Source organism: Rutilus rutilus (genome assembly GCF_951802725.1).
Source record: "Rutilus rutilus genome assembly, chromosome: 5".
In the NCBI taxonomy this organism is placed as follows: Eukaryota; Metazoa; Chordata; class Actinopteri; order Cypriniformes; family Leuciscidae; genus Rutilus; species Rutilus rutilus.
Window position 1 is genome coordinate 49071769 of NC_140213.1, and position 19344 is coordinate 49091112.

At 38.5% G+C, this 19344-nt stretch overlaps 1 protein-coding gene across 2 annotated transcripts in view; it reads left to right on the forward strand.

The window, feature by feature from the left end:
• The first annotated feature begins 4892 nt into the window (after nt 1-4892).
• celf6 (CUGBP Elav-like family member 6) overlaps nt 4893-19344 on the forward strand; it is a 125110-nt gene continuing 110658 nt past the window's right edge. For both annotated transcript variants that reach the window (XM_084409344.1, XM_084409345.1), the window contains exons 1-2: nt 4893-5298; nt 15446-15528. In XM_084409344.1, the coding sequence (XP_084265470.1) occupies nt 5085-5298; nt 15446-15528 (297 nt within the window). In that variant the 5' untranslated portion in view covers nt 4893-5084. The remainder of the gene's footprint in view (nt 5299-15445; nt 15529-19344) is intronic.

Sequence of the window (19344 nt, forward strand, 5' to 3'; positions counted from 1 at the left end):
AACGCGAGGCTGATGTTGAAGTGTGATCAGCTGATCCTCTCGTTCGGAGTGTGATTAAGAGAAGCAGAACTTCATTCAGTCTTAATCAGGGCAGAGATGAAGAACATCTGAGAGTTTGAGTGATTCACAGATCACTGTTTTCCTTTTGCCTGGAAGTCGAACAAAAGTCGAGTGTTTTATTTTGATTTTATTCATTTCGTTTTTTGTCATTTTTCCATTTTTAATTTTTTTATCATTTAATTAATTATTAGCTTTTCATCAACTCACAAACCCCGGTCAGGGGAACCTGAAGTTATTGGTAAATGTTAATGTTAACATCATATTAAGGAACTATAATGTTGTTTCGCGTTTTGTGTGACATTTGAATTTTTTCTTTGTGTTTCTGTTGTAGTTTTTAAGGAAAGTCTGTTTCACAGGTCAGTGTTCCTTCATTAGTTAATCCTTTACAGGGAATTATCCAGTTCAGCAGAACTCTCTCTGTGTGTGTGTGTGTGTGTGTGTGTGTGTGTGTGTGTGTGTGTGTGTGTGTGTGTGTGTGTGTGTGTGTGTGTGTGTGTGTGAGAGAGAGAGAGAGTTTGTGTGTGTGTGTGTGTGTGTGTGTGTGTGTGTGAGTGAGTGAGTGAGTGAGTGTGTGTGTGTGTGTGTGTGTGTGTGTGTTAGTGTGAATTTGAGGTGTGTGAGTGTGTGTGTGTTAGTGTGAATTTGAGATGTGTGTGTGTGTGTGTGTTAGTGTGAATTTGAGATGTGAGTGTGTGTGTTTATTCAAAACACAAAGGTTTTTGCATTTTTAGAATGAATAAATAAATAAATAATTTATTTATGTATATATTGTTTTTAATCAAATGAGGATGTGTCTAAATAAAGGTTTTATTTTTCTGTAGACAAATTGGTCTATAGAGATCCACACACACACACACACACACACGGCTGATTTGTGCGTGTGCTGGTGAAGTCTGTGACATCAGAGCGATGCAGGACTTCATCTGTTTAAAGCTGTTTAGACTCGGTCCTCCAGCAGGACGAGAAATCAAGACAGACACACACACACACACACACACACACTCACACACACACACACACTGCCATGAGTCATCCAGTTACACTAGCTAATGAATCCCACAATCCTCTCTGGCTGCCGGCTGGTCGTCTGAAGCGAACCGTCTCGTCTCCTACAGAAACATCCCATAATGAGACCAACAGCACAACCGAGACTGAACACACTCTGGGTGAGTGTGTGTTACGCTTCATCTCAGTCTCTCCAAAACACTTACCAAAGATATTCCTACTCACTTCTGGTTTGCAATTATTAAACAAAATTATGATTTGAGAGAGAATTAGGTAATGTTTATAATAAAGTTCTACAGTTAGAAACACTGCTAACTGGTGAAAGAGGCTCAGTGTAGAAGAGAGAAAGCTTGTTATTAGCGACACCGGTGGCCGTTCAGTGAACTGCAGCATTACAGACTGAGACCCTAATAAACTCTATTCTTTTTGCGTAGAAGTAAAAGGAAGTTGTAAATATCTTTGCTGAGAGACGGTTAGATGAATATGTGCGGCTCTTTCCTCTCAATAACACAATAAACAGAACAAAAATGAGAAAACAGAAGTTCAGAAAGCATCTGATCATAGAGATGTGTGAGATTCACCGTCGACTGATGAGCTCAATAAAATTACACTGTTATGATAGTTTGATTGTAAAGTATATTTGAGACGATAGACTATATAGATCCGGCTATGTGAGACTCTGGGCCCTATCTCGCACCAGCGCTATTGACTTTGTACAGCGACGCATGTATCATTCCTATTTCTCACCCGACGCACAGCAGACTTTTCCCTCCACAGACGCACGTCAGTAAATCAGGGAATGAACTTGCGCTCCCGGGGGCGGTTCAGTGAAAAGAGGAGGCGTGTTCCAGCGCAAACGTTCCCTGGTGCTATTTTGCAGTTTCAGAAAACAATTCCGTTCAGATGCTATTTTAAGGGCGCATGCTTGGCCATAATGTAGCGTGTGCACAACACACACACACTTTGCTTCTCTCATCTACACAGACGCACCAGTTCCCATGTTTGCAAATCATACATTATTACAAGAAAAAATATTCCACACGAGGGAAATCATTGTGGTGTCCATGAAGATGTGAAAGAATAGGCATAAATCTAGCTTACACATTTACCCAAATTATCATACGCCTGTTTAACCGAAGCTAATCTGGGTGTGTTTCTCCATCCCCAATGTCACTTCTCTGTGTTTTACGGCCCTGACGAGAACGCCGGTCTCCTCGGCTGTGAACCGCTCCTGGCGTGCGCCTGGCGAATCCGCCGTTATAATAGCAATCCGCCATGGAACAAGCGCGCCTGCTCTTAAAGGGAATGTGAGATGTCGCTCTGATTGGTTTATTTCACGTTACGCCCAAACCACACCTATGAGTAACGAAGCGACTTCAGACCAACACATTTTAGATTTGCGTCGGGCGCAAGAGTCATTTATCGCGCCGGTATAATAGCAACAGTGTCCGAGACCCGCCCACAAAGTTACTTGGGTTGTAGATTGTTAAAATAGGGCGCTACGTTTCTTTTCAGGACACATTAACATTACAGTACAGAATGTCTCTTATCCTGAACATTGTATAAGCATTCGTGTCATTGAACAGAAGCACGTAAACGTCACATCCTTATGTGTGTCCTGAATTGTTCACATAAACATCAGAATTAAAGTTTGTACAGTGAAATCAGAAATCAGCAAATGTTTAAATGTTTAGTGCAAAGATCTCTCTCTCATTTCTCTCTCTCTCTCTCGTTTCTCTCTCTCTCTCGTTTCTCTCTCTCTCTCTCTCTCGTTTCTCTCTCTCGTTTCTCTCCCTCTCTCTCTCATTTCTCTCTCTCTCTCTCGCTCTCTCTCTCATTTCTCTCCCTCTCTCTCTCATTTCTCTCTCTCTCTCATTTCTCTCTCTCTCGCTCTCATTTCTCTCTCTCTCCCTCTCTCTCTCATTTCTCTCTCTCATTTCTCTCTCTCTCGCTCTCTCTCTCTCCCCCCTCTCTCTCTCATTTCTCTCTCTCTCTCTCATTTCTCTCTCTCATTTCTCTCTCTCTCGCTCTCTCTCTCTCTCTCTCTCCCCCCTCTCTCTCTCATTTCTCTCTCTCTCTCTCGTTTCTCTCCCTCTCTCTCTCATTTCTCTCTCTCTCTCATTTCTCTCTCTCTCTCTCTCTCTCTCTCTCTCTCTCTCTCTCTCTCTCTCATTTCTCTCTCTCTCTCTCTCTCTCTCTCTCTCTCCTTTCTCTCCCTCTCTCTCTCTCTCTCCCCCCTCCCTCTCTCTCTCTCTCCCCCCTCCCTCTCTCTCTCTCTCTCCCCCTCCCTCTCCCTCCCTCTCCCTCTCTCCCTCTCTCTCTCTCTCTCTCCTGTCGAACAGGTGTCTGTCTGTCTTTACATCGGCATGACTGAAGAAACCCTGAAAATCTTCCTCTTACAGCCTCTCCTGTCCTCGCCTGCCAACATAATGACATCCAGCATTCAGTCTCTGCGTCTGAGATGTGCTGATCACAGCTGTGCTGCTTCTTCCAGCTGAGGAAAAAATAAAAATAAAAACATCACAAGCCCAATAAACGACATGCATGGGGGCCAAATTAGCCGTGCCTTTATGCAAATGAAAGCTGTTGACAAGGGGACCCGCCACGCTTCACTCCAGCTCTGCTCATAAAACACGCCAGGATACGTTTATAAATGACGTGCAAAAGAAACGGGAGATTTTCACTTCCCTGAGGTGATCTAGGACTGAAAGAAAATGAAATAATCAGTGAGAAGCATCTGTTGAACAGCAAGCATACAAGTGTCAGAATATGAGGATGTATAATGTCGAGTAGTGCTGATTAACACCGGGTTCAGCACCGCGGACAGCGACACGCTGCAGCGTAATTGCATTTTCAGTCTGAACAGTCAGATGGGATTTCAAGCAGCTTTTCTTTCTTTGCTTCCCATTCATAGTGACAGTTACTCGTCGTTCTCTTGATGTCGTGCTGTAATTGATGTAGATAAATCAGATAGTGACATCATCGTCTCATTACGTTACGTGCAAAATTAAAGTTTGGACAGTCAAATCAGAGCTGATTAATGGCGCATCGCGTGCACTGAGTTCAGCACCACGGACAGCGACACGGTGCAATATCTAATCATGTAATGATGCCAGTCATGTATTGGATTGGGTTCATCTTTAAAAGTCAAGCAATACAAATTATTACATTCAATTATTTAATAACAGAAAGTATTTTTATGTATACTTGCATATACAGAGATTTTAGATGTAGAAGAACAGTGAGTCTAGAAAAGGGTGTTTTTTGCTAAAAGTCAAGTCACCTTTATTTATATAGCGCTTTTTACAATACAGATTGTTTCATAATAAGAAAATTTACTTGAAAAATACCATGATAATATCAACGTATCTTTTTTGTAATACAAAATGCATGTTGCCAAGTATGAATTATTTTTATCAACCTATACTATACTGTAAATGAGCAATGCATACAACATGTAAAATGTCAAATAAAACCATTTATATCAGATACTCTCTTTTATCCTAACGTGATAGAAAATACCAGTAACTATTTGTTTAGGCATTTTTATTTTAGATATTGGGCATTTCAGTACGAATGATTAAACTGTAGCTATTTTAGTGATGCCAGTTGATGGGTTAAAGCTGCTAAAACGCAGCTTCACAACGTGTTGCTTTTATGCAAATTCGAGCTCTAAAAACCCTTCTAAACGCCGTACAAATGTTTGACTTCTCGCCCCGCCCCGCACGAGCGCCTACACTCACGCCGCGCTGTGATTGGCTGGCCCGCGCTGATTATGCAAATGAACCGCGGGTCTATTCAAAAGGCTCGAGCTGACGTCACGAGTCAGAGTGGCAGATGACACACGGGGAGCGAGACAGATGGAGAAAGTGAAGGAATCCTGAGGAGAAAACGAGGTGATATACATCAAGCCAAGAGAGGAGTGTACAGCTGTGATAGACGGAGAGAAAGAGAAAGAAGAGAGAGAGAGAGGAGTGAATGGTAGAGAGCGGGAGACACAGCGCGCGGGAGGGAGAAAGATGGCCTCGGTCACGGCGGAGAATGGCTTCAGCACCGGCAGAATCAACGGACTCAACAGCGCGATTCCCATGAAAGATCACGACGCCATCAAGCTCTTCATCGGCCAGATCCCGCGGAACCTGGAGGAGAAGGACCTCAAGCCGCTGTTCGAGGAGTTCGGCAAGATCTACGAGCTCACGGTGCTCAAGGACCGGTTCACCGGGATGCATAAAGGTCGGACTTTATCTTTCTTTCGGTCTGTCTCTCTGTGTGTGTCTCGGAACGTTCTGACAGGGTTCTCTCAAAGTTATGAACAAACGTTCTTCCAGGAACGTTCATAGAATGTTCATTCAAAGTTAATGGACCTTTTCCCACAGACTGGGATGACGGTTTAACGGGTTTAACAGTCATCAGCATCGTATTGAAAGTTTTTATTATTATTATTATTATTTTTTATTAATGTATGTAAATGTATAAAACTTTACTTAGAATTATATTACATTTGCATCAAATTACAAAAAAAAAAAAAACCTAGTTAAAGCTGATGTGACCCTGAGGGTGTTTCTCTAATACAGCGGCTGACAAACAAAAATTGCTATTTGAGCAAATGGGAAGACAATATATCTTTTTTTTTTTTTTTCGTCTCTCATTCAGAAATATAGAAGTTTACCCAACTATGACGACTTCCCTTCTGAGAAACCGGAAATGTGAAAAGGGTCCATAACGTTCTCATTAAAACGTTGGATGTTCATCTAACTACTTACTTCTTATCAAACTTTCAACAAGTAACATTCCTATAATGTTTGTAAAATTATCAACTGGAACATTCCCGTAAGGTTCCCCTAGCCTTCGCATAAACAAGGAAAAACGTTTTTAAAACATGCATAGAAGTAATGTTTCCATAACTTAATGGAGATGTTTTCAAAAAGAACATGTTATTAGAACATGTTCTTGTCAGCTGGGATCATAGATGTTCATAATAAAACTATGGAAGCTTGTTTCTGCCACAGAATAAAAAATAAAGAAGGTCAATTACCGACTCGCAATTGCGAGGAAAAAAGTCAGAATTGCAAGAAAAAAAAGTCAGAATTAAAAAAAAAAACCACACAAAAAAAACACAAATAAATCACAAGTCAGAATTGTGAGATTCTCAATGACCTTTTTTATTTTGTATTGTGTGGCGGACACAAGCTTCTGTATAAAACCGCTGGAACTTCCAAGAACTCGCACTCTTAAAAATAAAGGTTCCAGCTGGAAACAAAAATGCTTTTCCAGCCTGATGTCATAGAATAGCTATTATTATATTATTATGATATTAACTAATATCAAGAGATTTTTTTTTTATTAAAAGCAGTCCAGGAATGATTTGTTATGGTAAAAAGGTAATAATGGAGGAAGCTTTATTTTTAAGAGTTGAGTGAAGTGTGTGTGTGTGTTTGTGGATCAGCAGCATCAGTGGAAACACACACACACACACACACACACACACACACACTAAGCATGGCTTTCGCATGCGGAAACTTCTTCTCAATCGCCTGTTTTGTTGCCTTTGCGTAATCTTTCCCGTAATCAAACATATGGCTGCTATGATGAGCTGATTAATTTATTTAAAAAAAGTGTTAAAGTTTTATTTAATTCTGAATGCATTCACTTAATCATCTGTAGTTATTTTAAGAGCATAAACCCTGTCCGTATTTATTAAATAACACAGCTCACGTCACTGTGCTTGTTTTGCATTACTAACAGTAACTCACACACACTTATCAGATGCTTTGTGCTTCGCTCTCTGTGCTCGCCCATATCTGTCATAAGGCAGCGTGTCTGATTTAGTTTTTGTTTTCCAGTTCAAGAGCATCAACATTATAAAGACATTTTATAATCTACTTGAGCAGAGGCCAGAATATTTCCATTAGGTTCTTATTTAGTCCTTCATAAACACACACACACACTCCTCACTCACTCACTCTCCCTCTCTCTTACACACACACACACACACACACACACACACACACACACACACTCTTTCTCTGTCTCTCTCTCTCTCTCTCTCTCTCTATCTCTATCTCTCTCTCTCTCTCTCTCTCTCTCTCTCTCTCACACACACATGCACGCACACGCACACACACACACACACACACACACACACACACACACACACACACACACACACACACACACACACACACACTCTCTCTCTCTGTCACAAACACAGACACACTCTCTCTCTCTCTCTCTTTCTCTCTCTCTCTCTCGCTCACTGTAATCACAGGTTTTGTGCTGATGGTTCCCAGTGGATCAGACGTGTAACATTAAAGCTGTTAGTTTACATTAATAGCCTCGAGTCACGGGGACAACCGAGACACACACACACACACACGCACACACACACACGGTCGTCAGCGCAGCAGTTTAGTGTCCTTGACCAAAGAGGAACTATTACGCCCTTTTACAGTTCAAGTCTTGCTGTCTCAGGCTCTACTAGAACAGGTTTTCCTGCTGTAATGTTGATTATTTTCCTCATATTCTCCATTGTTGCAGCTCCTCTCTTCCCAGTCTGTCAGTAACGCTCTGAGGTGTGTTTCCCGTAACTCGTAACTCGCTGCTTCACGATCACAATGAAGAAATCAACTATAGTCACGACTGTTTCCCGAAACCATATTGTCACAAAGTGGTCGTTTGACATGACATTTGTATGTATTCTAGATAAAACAGACTGTACTGAATGTCCGCTTGATTATTTGACTCAAGATCAGGATTTATTGAGTCCACATGTCATGCAAACTAGAAACTCTTCTTCTAACCGCAGGTCGAGATCTGTCGTTACACACACAACTCTGCGATGCTGTTTGCGAATGTTCGTTAGAGCGATGGTTTCGGGAAACACAGACTCGTTGAACTGCTGATAACGACAGACCGTAGTTGCTAACGATGTTTTCGTGAAACACACTCCAGTTTACTTCCTGTCTCTATGAAGCCCCTCCTTCTGAAAAGCACACTGTGCTCTGATTGGTCGGCTGGAGCAGTGTGTTGTGATTGGTCGAGCGCTTCGAGTGTGTTTGGGAAATGTCCCGCCCCTTACCATAACCGCCAGTTTAACACACTACTAACTAACTCAACCAGGCCCCGCCCCTTTATTCTGCGCATGAATTATTTAAATGAGGAATATTGTGACCCGGAAGAAACTCAAGACTACGATGGAGGCGTTTCAGGAGTTCAGAAACACTGACACTGATATAGAGAAGAACTGGAGCTTTCTCATGATTAAACAGCAACACTACACACTTAATGATGGAGATAAATAACTCTTTAAAGAACCACAGGCAGCTCTTTCTGATTGGTTCCTGCCGGATTTGTTGATTTGGTTTGTCCAGCCGTTGGCATGCGTGCCCTTCACACACACACACACACACCTCTGAGCGTCGGTCCGTGTGCTGGTTTTGGCCTGCGGGGGGGAAGTCTTCAGGTCTGACGCCAGATAGATGAGATGCTGTGAACATTCCCTTCTGTAGATCAGCAGAACACCAGGAGCTCTGAAGCCTTCACTCAATCCTGACGTTATGACCGCTAATGAACAGTTAAACGTATTCATATGGAGCAGTTTACGGCATTGAAGTGTGCATATGTGTTTTTTGTTGAGTTTCATATTTGATTCATCAAGCTTTTGTGGCCCATGTAATATGATATAGTGAGAATAAAAACAGCTCTTTGCAATTTGGTGCAGATGCTGATATTTATATGGACAAAAAGTGATGAAATTAGGATGCTTCTAATGTAAATCAGTGAGATCTTTATAACAGTATAGCAGATACTTGCATAAAATGCATATAAATATCAATATCTGCCAATAATGTCTTAGTAAAATTATATTTAAATGCTCAGTTTTATGATGAAACCTCTAGTTTTTTGAAGAATTGTGAGAAAAAAGTCAGAAATGTGAGAAAAAAAGTCAGAATATTTAGAAAAAAGTCAGAATTGTGAGGAAAAAAATGTCAGAAATGTGAGAAAAAATGTCAATTGTGAGAAAAGTCAGTCAGAATTGCAAAAAAAAGGAGGAATTGTGAGGGAAAAAAGTGATGTAAATGTAAATAATTGAGATCTTTATAACAGTATAGCAGATACTTGAATAAAATGCATATAAATATCAATATCTGCCAATAATGTCTTAGTAAAATAATATTTAAATGCTCAGTTTTATGATGAAACCTCTAGTTTTTTGAAGAATTGTCAGAAAAGGTCAGAATTGTGAGGGAAAAAAAGTCAGAAATGCAAAAAAAAGTCAGAATTGTGAGGGAAAAAGAGTGATGTAAATGTAAATCAGCGAGATCTTTATAACAGTATAGCAGATACGTACATTCAACGCATATAAATATCAATATCTGCCAATAATGTCTTAGTAAAATGATATTTAAATGCTCAGTTTTATGATGAAACCACTAGTTTTTTGAAGAATTGTGAGAAAAAAGTCAGAAATGTGAGAAAAAAAGTCAGAATATTTAGAAAAAAGTCAGAATTGTGAGGGAAAAAAAGTCAGAAATGTGAGAAATTTCAATTGTGAGAAAAAAAGTCTGAATATTTAGAAAAAAGTCAGAATTGCAAAAAAAAAGGAGGAATTGTGAGGAAAAAAAAGTGATATAAATGTAAATAATTGAGATCTTTATAACAGTATAGCAGATACTTGGATAAAATGCATATAAATATCAATATCTGCCAATAATGTGTTAGTAAAATGATATTTAAATGCTCAGTTTTATGATGAAACCTCTAGTGTTTTGCAGAATTGTGAGAAAAAAAGTCAGAATTATGAGGGGAAAAAAGTCAGAAATGTGAGAAAAAAAGTCAGAATATTTAGAAAAAAGTCCGAATTGTGAGGAAAAAAAAGTGCTGTAAATGTAAATCGGTGAGATCTTTGAGATTTCGCAGTGAGATTTTTCTAATAAATGATGTCTGGATAATCAAGTAAACCCGATTCAGTCCAGTTGAAATATTACCAACAATATCAAAGTTATTCTTCTGTTTGCTTGATAAAATCAGTGCTCGAGCTGAAGGATGTTTGTACAGTTACACTGAAAGTCTTTTACTGGATAAAACAGAGTAAACTATCAGGAGATGGATCAGGAGATGAAGTGCGACAGGAACGGTTTGATCATTTTGAGGCCTTTTGCTGTAGAATAGGTGTTATACAGTTACACTCTACAGTTACAGTTAACTCTGACTGCGAATGTAATTGCATAAAGCTGAAAGCAAGAGTTCGGGTGAGCAATTCAATCCAAACAAGCTCGTTTTGGCAATAAATGACTCTTATTGTTGTGTAATGACATTTAAGTGTGATTCATCATGTGTCTCACACACACACTGAAGGAACTGGAGATGTGAATGTGGTGTGTATGATGGGTTTGCGGTGAGACGTGTGTTTTGATGACTTACATAATGTTATTGCACTTGAACCGCTGCCACTGGACTCCTGTATCAGCACTTTATCATCGTCCGTCAGATCGCATTTAGCTTGAGTTGGAGTTTTACTGTCAGTGTGTGTGTGTGTGTGTGTGTGTGATGCTCAGGTCATGAAGGAGGCACTGCTGTTAGAGATCTCAACATGACATAATATACAAATAAACATTTTGACAGCACAATATATCAAAATTGTCTAAATATCGCGATGGTTTGCTGTACTGAATAATTATAATACTTCAAAAAGTTACGTAAAGTCAACATTTTAGGTTGATACAGATAGACTGTACACACGCCCCTTACACACGTGTGATGATACGCATAATGTTAAAAGGCGAGACACTACAGGTGAATAGGGTAAAATTTCAAAATAATAGATATCACCATGAAACTTCCTCAGTTGATTATGTACACAAGTATATATAAAAAAATGTATTACAAGTTTTAGAAATTAGTATGTTTAATTATGCAAATTAGGCATTATCTCATTAAATATGCGCAATTTTGCATATATTTTCGGTAGATAGATCTGAACATATGATAAAGCCAGGTGCAAAATTCTTTTTTCATTTTGTTTACACAAAAATATTCCGAGGGATTTCAGGATATATGCTTTCATTATCTAGGAAATCTAAATATTCTGTCCATAGCCTTAAAAAATCGATTTTCGCCATATTTTTTGGATTAAAATGTCACATAAATCAGGCCAGGAATGATTTATTAACAAATCCCTCTGAACATATCTTCAGAATACTGCTAAGTGTGTAACTGGAGAGTGTGGTGTACATAGGCTGAGATGTTTGTACTGGAGAATGACAAAACACTCATTTTGAGGAAACGGCAGTTAAAGAGTTAAATCGCTCTAAATGAGATTTCGTCGTTAGCTTTAAATCCCCCTTTGGACGTTCACGATTGGTCACTGATAGGAAGGAAATGGCCATATTTGGACATTCACGATTGGTCACTGATAGGAAGGAAATGGCCATATTTGGACATTCACGATTGGTCACTGATAGGAAGGAAATGGCCATATTTGGGATAGCGTTGTGCAGGAGACTCAGAGCTTTACAGCGACACCGGTCACGACAGACTTCAGTGAACAGACGGATCTCGGCGTGTCCCGCTGGAATGATAACTCTTCCTGGTAAATTCGGGAGAAACTTACAGCCGCAAGTAAACAAAATGTAATAAAATAAACATCTTAGTGTATATTTCAACGTTTTCTTTATAGCAGCTTGAAAGAACACATATTGAAGGAGTACTGATCGATGTTTTTGCCTGCCGTGTCTCGCCTTAAGCGGAAAAATAACTTCTCGGACGAACCTCTCAGACCACATTCAGTTAATTCACACAACATCCTTAAAGTGACAGCAGCCTAATAAACCTCGTCTGTGTCACTAATGCTAATCGAACAACAAAAGACTAAGAGAAAATCACTCTTTTATAGCTTTAATAAGAATCAGTGTTTATTTAATGTGTACAGTGATGACTAAGCAGTTTTAGTTTTACATTTTATTTATGATTAAAGCTATATATTATTATTTTACATTTTATAATTCAATTATAAAACGTAATATCGCACTTTTCTTCAATATCTTGCAGCCCTTATTTTGTACTGTTATCATTTAATTAAAGTTTTGTTCTCTGGGCGATACTTTAATGTACATAAACAACAAGACATCTAATATTGTGTAATATCTGCAATTGGAAATCAAACGCCTTTTTTAAAGTAGAGCATGTTTATCACTGTCACTCCCAAAGCATTACACATTTGTAGTAGATTGCGTAAGAAAATGCAATACGCACTAGACTTCAGGGACTGGACCGCACAACAGTGGTAACACACGTACACAACATGCAATTTAAAACACAATTCGTTAACAAAGTCCTGGGATTCTGGATACATTAAGAATCATCATTTTTTTATTGTTTCAAACTGAGATCACGATTCTCCCACGATTTTAAATAGACAATTAAACAAAATAACATGATTTACTAAAGCTTCTGACAAAATGTTAATTGTTGCAATCTATTTAAAAAAAAAAAAAAAATTGAATTATAAAAAAAATAAACGGTTGATTAAATGATTCAATGACTCGCTTATAAAGACTTGTTTTGTTTCATTACTGGATGATTCAGTGTTTTTGAATGAATGATTCAATATGCGCGTTTCCATTACAGATTTGCGCAAAACTATTGCGTTTTTTTTTCCCTAAATGTCGACTAAAAACTATTGCGAAATGACGGCGTTTCCATTAACTGATGTTATGCGACTAAACCTTCATTTTTTCCTCTTGCGATCAGTAAAGTCATTCCAAAAACCATGGCAACAGACGCTGGTGGGTTTATGTACTACATCCCAGCCACTGCACTGGCCATTATTATTAATGGAAGGAGATGTGTGTGTGTTTTCAAGCATTAATGGTAAGAAACGACCCTTATTATACTCGTGAGCGGCACATAAGAGGTGTTTCTGGGTGTTTCTCCCTCAGATCTGCTTCGAGGTCTTGATTGTGGCATTTCTTTGAGGTTTAGAATCCAGTATTCCTGTAATTATTTTGTCTTATATGAATTTAATAAAGAACTCAGTCTCGTATTCTGTCCAAACACACCGCGTCGTCTACGTCAGGTGACTGTAAATGCGCAAAAACTGTTTCCATTGCAGATTTGCGAAATATTTCTTTTTCGAACTGCCTGAAAAACCTCCTCATGTGAGCGGGAAAACTTTTTTGCGATAAATGAGAGTTTTTGCCAAAATTATGTTTCCATTGGGCGTATTTTCAATTCGCAATTTCAATTTGCGCAATTTGAAGGGGTAATGGAACAGATAAAACATTTTTAACAGTCAAAACTTTCACTCTATGATGATTTTGCAAGTAATCCACAAATCAAGTACCATCCTTACGGGTCAACTACGACCCGTTACACCCTTAGTATGTGCCTCGTGTCTGTTCTGATGGGTCACGGACAGCAGACAAAGCAATACTAGAAAGCAAATGAAATAAAGCTAACCCTATAATCATGCATGCAGAACAAGCCTGTGTCTCGAGCACTGCGTCTGGGTTCCAGCGCATAACAGTCGCTATTCAAGAGATGTTTAGACTAATATACTTGAACTGTGAAGGAGAGCCTGTTGAGTTATTAAAGCGTCTCCTCTCGACATCCAGCGTAAAGTCCTGGGTTTGACCGGTGTGTGTGTGTGTGTGTGATGAGTGATTCTGCTCGCCGCTGCAGAAATGCCTCTCCGAGGGTCACCGCTGCCACACATGGGGCAAAAAACACATTTGGTTGTGATGTTTAAGCATGTTGGATTAACCTGCGGCGGCGCCGTCTGAAAATGCATATGTGGGTTTTTATGCTATTTGTCCAATTAATGTGATTTTGAATATTGCTGTCGTTTGCATGACTGCCAGACGTGTCTCTCTGTAGGATTTGTTTTTTTTTTTTTTTTTTACTTGTACTTGCAGACTTTGTTGTTTTCAGTTGTACTTTACATATAAATTGACATTGACAATGTGATTTTTGAATATTGCTGTCATTTGTGAGTAGGGTTGGGAATCGAAAATTGATTCCAATTCTGGAATCGAATACTTGAGGTCAAGAATCAGATACTTGTGATAAAATAAAAATTGATTCCTCATCAATTCTTTTGTGAGCATTTGAATGTGATTTTAAACCTATTAAAGTGCGAGACGACTCAAATTATCAACAAATTATCAATTCTTTTGTGAGCATTTTAAACTATTCAAGTGCGAGACGACTCAGTTTTCAGTTCTGCACGTGTATATCAGTATATTAGATCAGTGCAGCTCTTAAAGGGACAGCAGCCTAATATTCCTGCCGTCTCTATAATAACACTAATATTCACTAATATTCCTGCTGTCTCTATAATAACACTAATATTCCTGCCGTCTCTATAATAACACTAATATTCACTAATATTCCTGCTGTCTCTATAATAACACTAATATTCCTGCTGTCTCTATAATAACACTAATATTCCTGCCGTCTCTATAATAACACTAATATTCACTAATATTCCTGCCGTCTCTATAATAACACTAATATTCACTAATATTCCTGCTGTCTCTATAATAACACTAATATTCCTGCTGTCTCTATAATAAAACTAATATTCCTGCCGTCTCTATAATAACACTAATATTCACTAATATTCCTGCCGTCTCTATAATAACACTAATATTCCTGCCGTCTCTATAATAACACTAATATTCCTGCTGTCTCTATAATAACACTAATATTCCTGCCGTCTCTATAATAACACTAATATTCACTAATATTCCTGCCGTCTCTATAATAACACTAATCAAACAACAAAAGAAAATTCACTCATTCTTGACTGAATAACTTGTAATTATATTTGTAATGTATATGTTATTAATAAAGTGCAGTGTTATTTTACATTTGATTACAGTTTCTGAACCTGACAATCTTAAAACACTGTTTATTTCAATCGCATCTTTGTTCAGTTGTGTCTATTCATTCCGATTGCTAATTTGTGTATTTGTTCTTTTTTAATTACTGAGTGTTTACTTGTCTTTAATAATGCTCTACATGTATATTAGTTAGGCTTAATGTTTTTCTAAGTATTTGTAAACCACAGGTATAGTGTTCTTCAGCCTGATGATTTCTGTTCATGATATTCAGCTACAATTAAATGTTTTGCATTAAGACTAAATGTGAATATCTAATTTTTTTTCATTTTTTTTACCTTATTGGAATCGAAATTAAGAATTGAAATCGTTAAAATTCAAACGATACCCAGCCTTATTTGTGAGTGATGTGTATTGCTGTCAAAAGTGAGTGATGTTTGCCTGTGCAGACTGAGTCTGATCACTCAGTAACTCCTCAACACGACACGCTGATGAACTGATGAATCCGCTGTGTGTGTGTGTGTGTGTGTGTGTTTCAGGATGTGCCTTTCTAACGTACTGTGCCAGAGACTCGGCGCTGAAGGCCCAGAGCGCTCTCCATGAACAAAAGACTCTACCCGGGGTAAGAGCCTGATTATTTCTCCTTCTCTCTCAGCCGGGTCTCGCTCTTTCTCCTCCACTCATAATCAAACTATCAATAATAATGCCAACAAAGCTCTGGTGCTGCTCGCAGCTGATTGGCTGACAGGCCGTTCCTGGTTCCGTCTGATATCTTCATGTTCATTAATGAGGGTTTTCGAGGGCAATATCTGACTTTCGAACATAAGAATTTAAAGAAGCTCGTCTCATTTTCTTGGATTTGCTTTTCGGATGTGAACAGCAGAAATCACATTGAATCAGATTTTGCCAATGCCATTTGAATATGAAGACAATTAAACATAATAATTGTGTGCTAATGTGTTACACAGAAAGGTGCATATATTTATTTAAAGTATAAAAGTTGGCATGAAAGGGAAGTTGTGCTGGTCTTGTCTTTCATATTGTGTCGTATCTCCGAGTGAAACGCTCCTGGAACAAGAACAAATGTGGTACTTTAATGTACATTATGAATGCTTTGAACAGTGACGGTAGAAGAACATTAATGCAAACGCATAGATTTAATCCTTACAATTTCATATAAATACATATCTTGATACTTCGTTGATGCAACCTCACCAAAAAAAAGAGATTTGAGCAGAGAAGTGAGACTGTGCTTTGTGTCTCGATGTGGACGAGCTGTAGCGTCTCTCTCTCTCCGCTTCCCTCCTGTGCGTTCGACAGATGTATTATGAATAGGCTGGATGTTTCGCTGCTGTATTCCCGAGGTTCTGCTCTTCCCAGGAGAGCGATCACTGTTCAAACCTGCAGGGAGAAAGTCGGTGTGACGGGAAGAGAAGGGACAGACAGACTCGTGTCTCTGCTCTAGAGATCGATCGTCAGTCCTGATGAATCTCTCGGGGAATAATCATGCTCTGATCTACGGGAGAGAAAGATGTGACCGTTTAATCAAGCTCCGAAAACAGCTCGTTTTGATATTGCGGGATCTGTGATGTCACTCATGCAAATGTATTTGCATATGACGTCAACAAATAGTTCTACATCATCGCTAGGGCTGGGTATTGACACAAATTTCACAATTCGATTAGATTTCGATTCAATATTGATTATTTTGGATATCTGGAAAACAAATCTCTTCACTAATGCTGTAAACTATGGGAGTCAGTTGTAGCTTCATTAGCCGACTATAATATTGAAGGTAAAAATTAACTGATTTGTATTCAAACACTTAAATTACACTTTTATTTATTTTTATAATAATAAAGTAATATGAAATATAAACATTTAAATGGTGACTGTCATAAAAACCTGCCAGATTTATTCAAACATGCATTAAAAATGGAAGAATATTAAAAATTATAATGAATATGTAATATGGTGCATATATTTAGCAGAATGCTCCTCTAGAGTTAATATTTCTCTCTGACTGACGAGTTTATGGCCACTGGATATGGTTTTTCTGAGGTAAATGTGACGTTACATGAGATTGTTTACAAGCTGTTTTACTGACGTCTTTCCACGGTTGAAACACTGAGCGACTCCATGTCACATGATACGGACTTCGATAAGTTGTACTCTACCTTTAACACACTTTCAGAAGCTCCTTCATGTTTATCTCGCACTGTAACTGGTGTTATTAAGGCGGAAGAGAAGATCATGTGCTTCTCTAGAGCTGAGCCAGAGCGATCTCACGCCACAGCGACAAAACGGCATTTATGTTTATGAATTTCGTAAGAAAATGGACGTAATTTAAAGTTTCATATCAATAGTAACAAAGCACAAAGATTATTGAGATTTATTGGATGGGATGCGCTACAATGTTCCATTCTTTCATCAGCTGAGAACAGGATGACTAATCGATTCTTGGGATTTAAGAATCGATATCGGTTCGTAAAAATGAGAATCAACTAAAATTGAGAAATCGATATTTTTTTACCCCCAGCCCTAATCATCGCACCATTAGCGTTCAGTCACTTAATGTTGTCTTTAACGTGTCCGGTTTAAACAGTGCTGGTAAATTCCACAAATAATTTCAAAGAAACACTGACCAAAAACAACTGAGACACAGGGCGATAATTGCAGGATGAACGTGATTTCACCAAGTACCATCTTTGTTGATCCTGGAACAACTTTCCAATCAACCAATCAGATTTGAGGGACAAGTTTACAGTTTATGTCAAGTTTAGGCTTAGACCCAGGGTGAGGTGCTCCAACATCAGTGTTATTCACATGTCATTTCCCTCTGATTTTAGGTAAAAGTTAGGTATAGGGGTAGGTTTAGGGGTAGGGATAGGGATAGGGGTAGGTTTAGGGGTAGGGATAGGGATAAGGACTAAGGACAAAATTTTGGGACAGGAATGTTATTCCAGGATCAACAAAATATGATCATATTTCATCATAATGCGAAATCATGGTGACCATAAATACAGGAGTAGAACAAAGGGAAGTAAAGATGAACACAATTGGAAATGAAGGAAGACATAATCAGGAACAAGGAAAGCGAAACTAAACAGAGAGAAGAAACGGGAACAAACGGAAAAATAAAATAAAAGTCAACAGAACCGAACATAAAGCAGAAGTTTTTCCTGAAACGTTTCGGTTTGTCCGACATTTTTTTTAAATGTTATTAGAACGTTTCAGAAACATTCCTGTAATGTTTGCAAAATGTAATGTTCCCTTTATGTTGGCATGACGTTTTTAAAACATGCTTTGAGCTTTGCAAAACTAAATGGGAACATTGGCAAGACTTTCTTAGAGCAGATTTTTGTTCGCTGGGAAGAAAGAATTGTCTTCAGGATTCAGGATGGTGTGTGTGTGTGTGTGTGTGTGTGTGTGTGTTTGGTTCATCTCTGCTGGAGTCTCGTATCAGACCGAACACATTAGCGATTGCGCTCAGAGGTCACGCTGTTCTTTTATCCTCCCGTGACCGTCAGTTTGTCCAGAGAGTGAACACACACACACACACACACACACACACACACACACTGCTGGAGAGAGAAAAATCTTCTGTTTTCCTCTTTTTAATGAATTCTCAGGTCAGCGGGGAAGCAGGTCAGTGACCTTACGCTTGTAAACATCAGTCAAATAAACGGCTCCTGAAATGTCATCAACGGTTTACACATGAAAGGGGAATACAAGAGAAGAAGGAAATCACAAATGCTAAAGTGTTGTCAAGATTAAGACATTTCAGGATCAGTAAAATAAAAAACTAGAAAACATGTAAATACCAAATATGCAGTTCCAACATTTTCAAACCCTTTTGTATAATATAGAAACCTGGAAAGTTAACAGAAATACAGTAAATGTAATACTTTAAGTTTAATTTAATTGAAAAATTACTTCTCACTGCTAAACTTCTGTGCCAAACAAAATATCTGGATATATAAACGTTTATTATCTTCAAAATGGATCAAGTCAAGTCATCTTCATTTATATAGCGCTTTTATCAATATAGATTGTTTCAAAGCGGCTTTACAGAGATAAACGTATAGTTTAAAGTAACAGAGATTGTTTTGGCTTTACAGCGATTCTTGAATAAAGTTATTTTCCAGTTAAAAAGTTAGTTTTGATTAATTCGCTTCCGTCGCAACGATCATTAGTTATTAAATTAGAGGCCGCTAAGACGACACCGTTCTCTCTACACAGACTTTAAACGCGAACCTGTGAGAAACGCTGATTAATTCTCAATAATTAATTCTATAGTTATGCGCATTTGAGTATATTTTCGCAGGTTTGTGATTCCCTACAAACCAAGCCTTAACAAACTACTTGTCTGGCCTTAAAAAAATGTTATACTGAATTTTGTCACTTCGGGGGAAGATGCGCGAAACCGAAATGATCC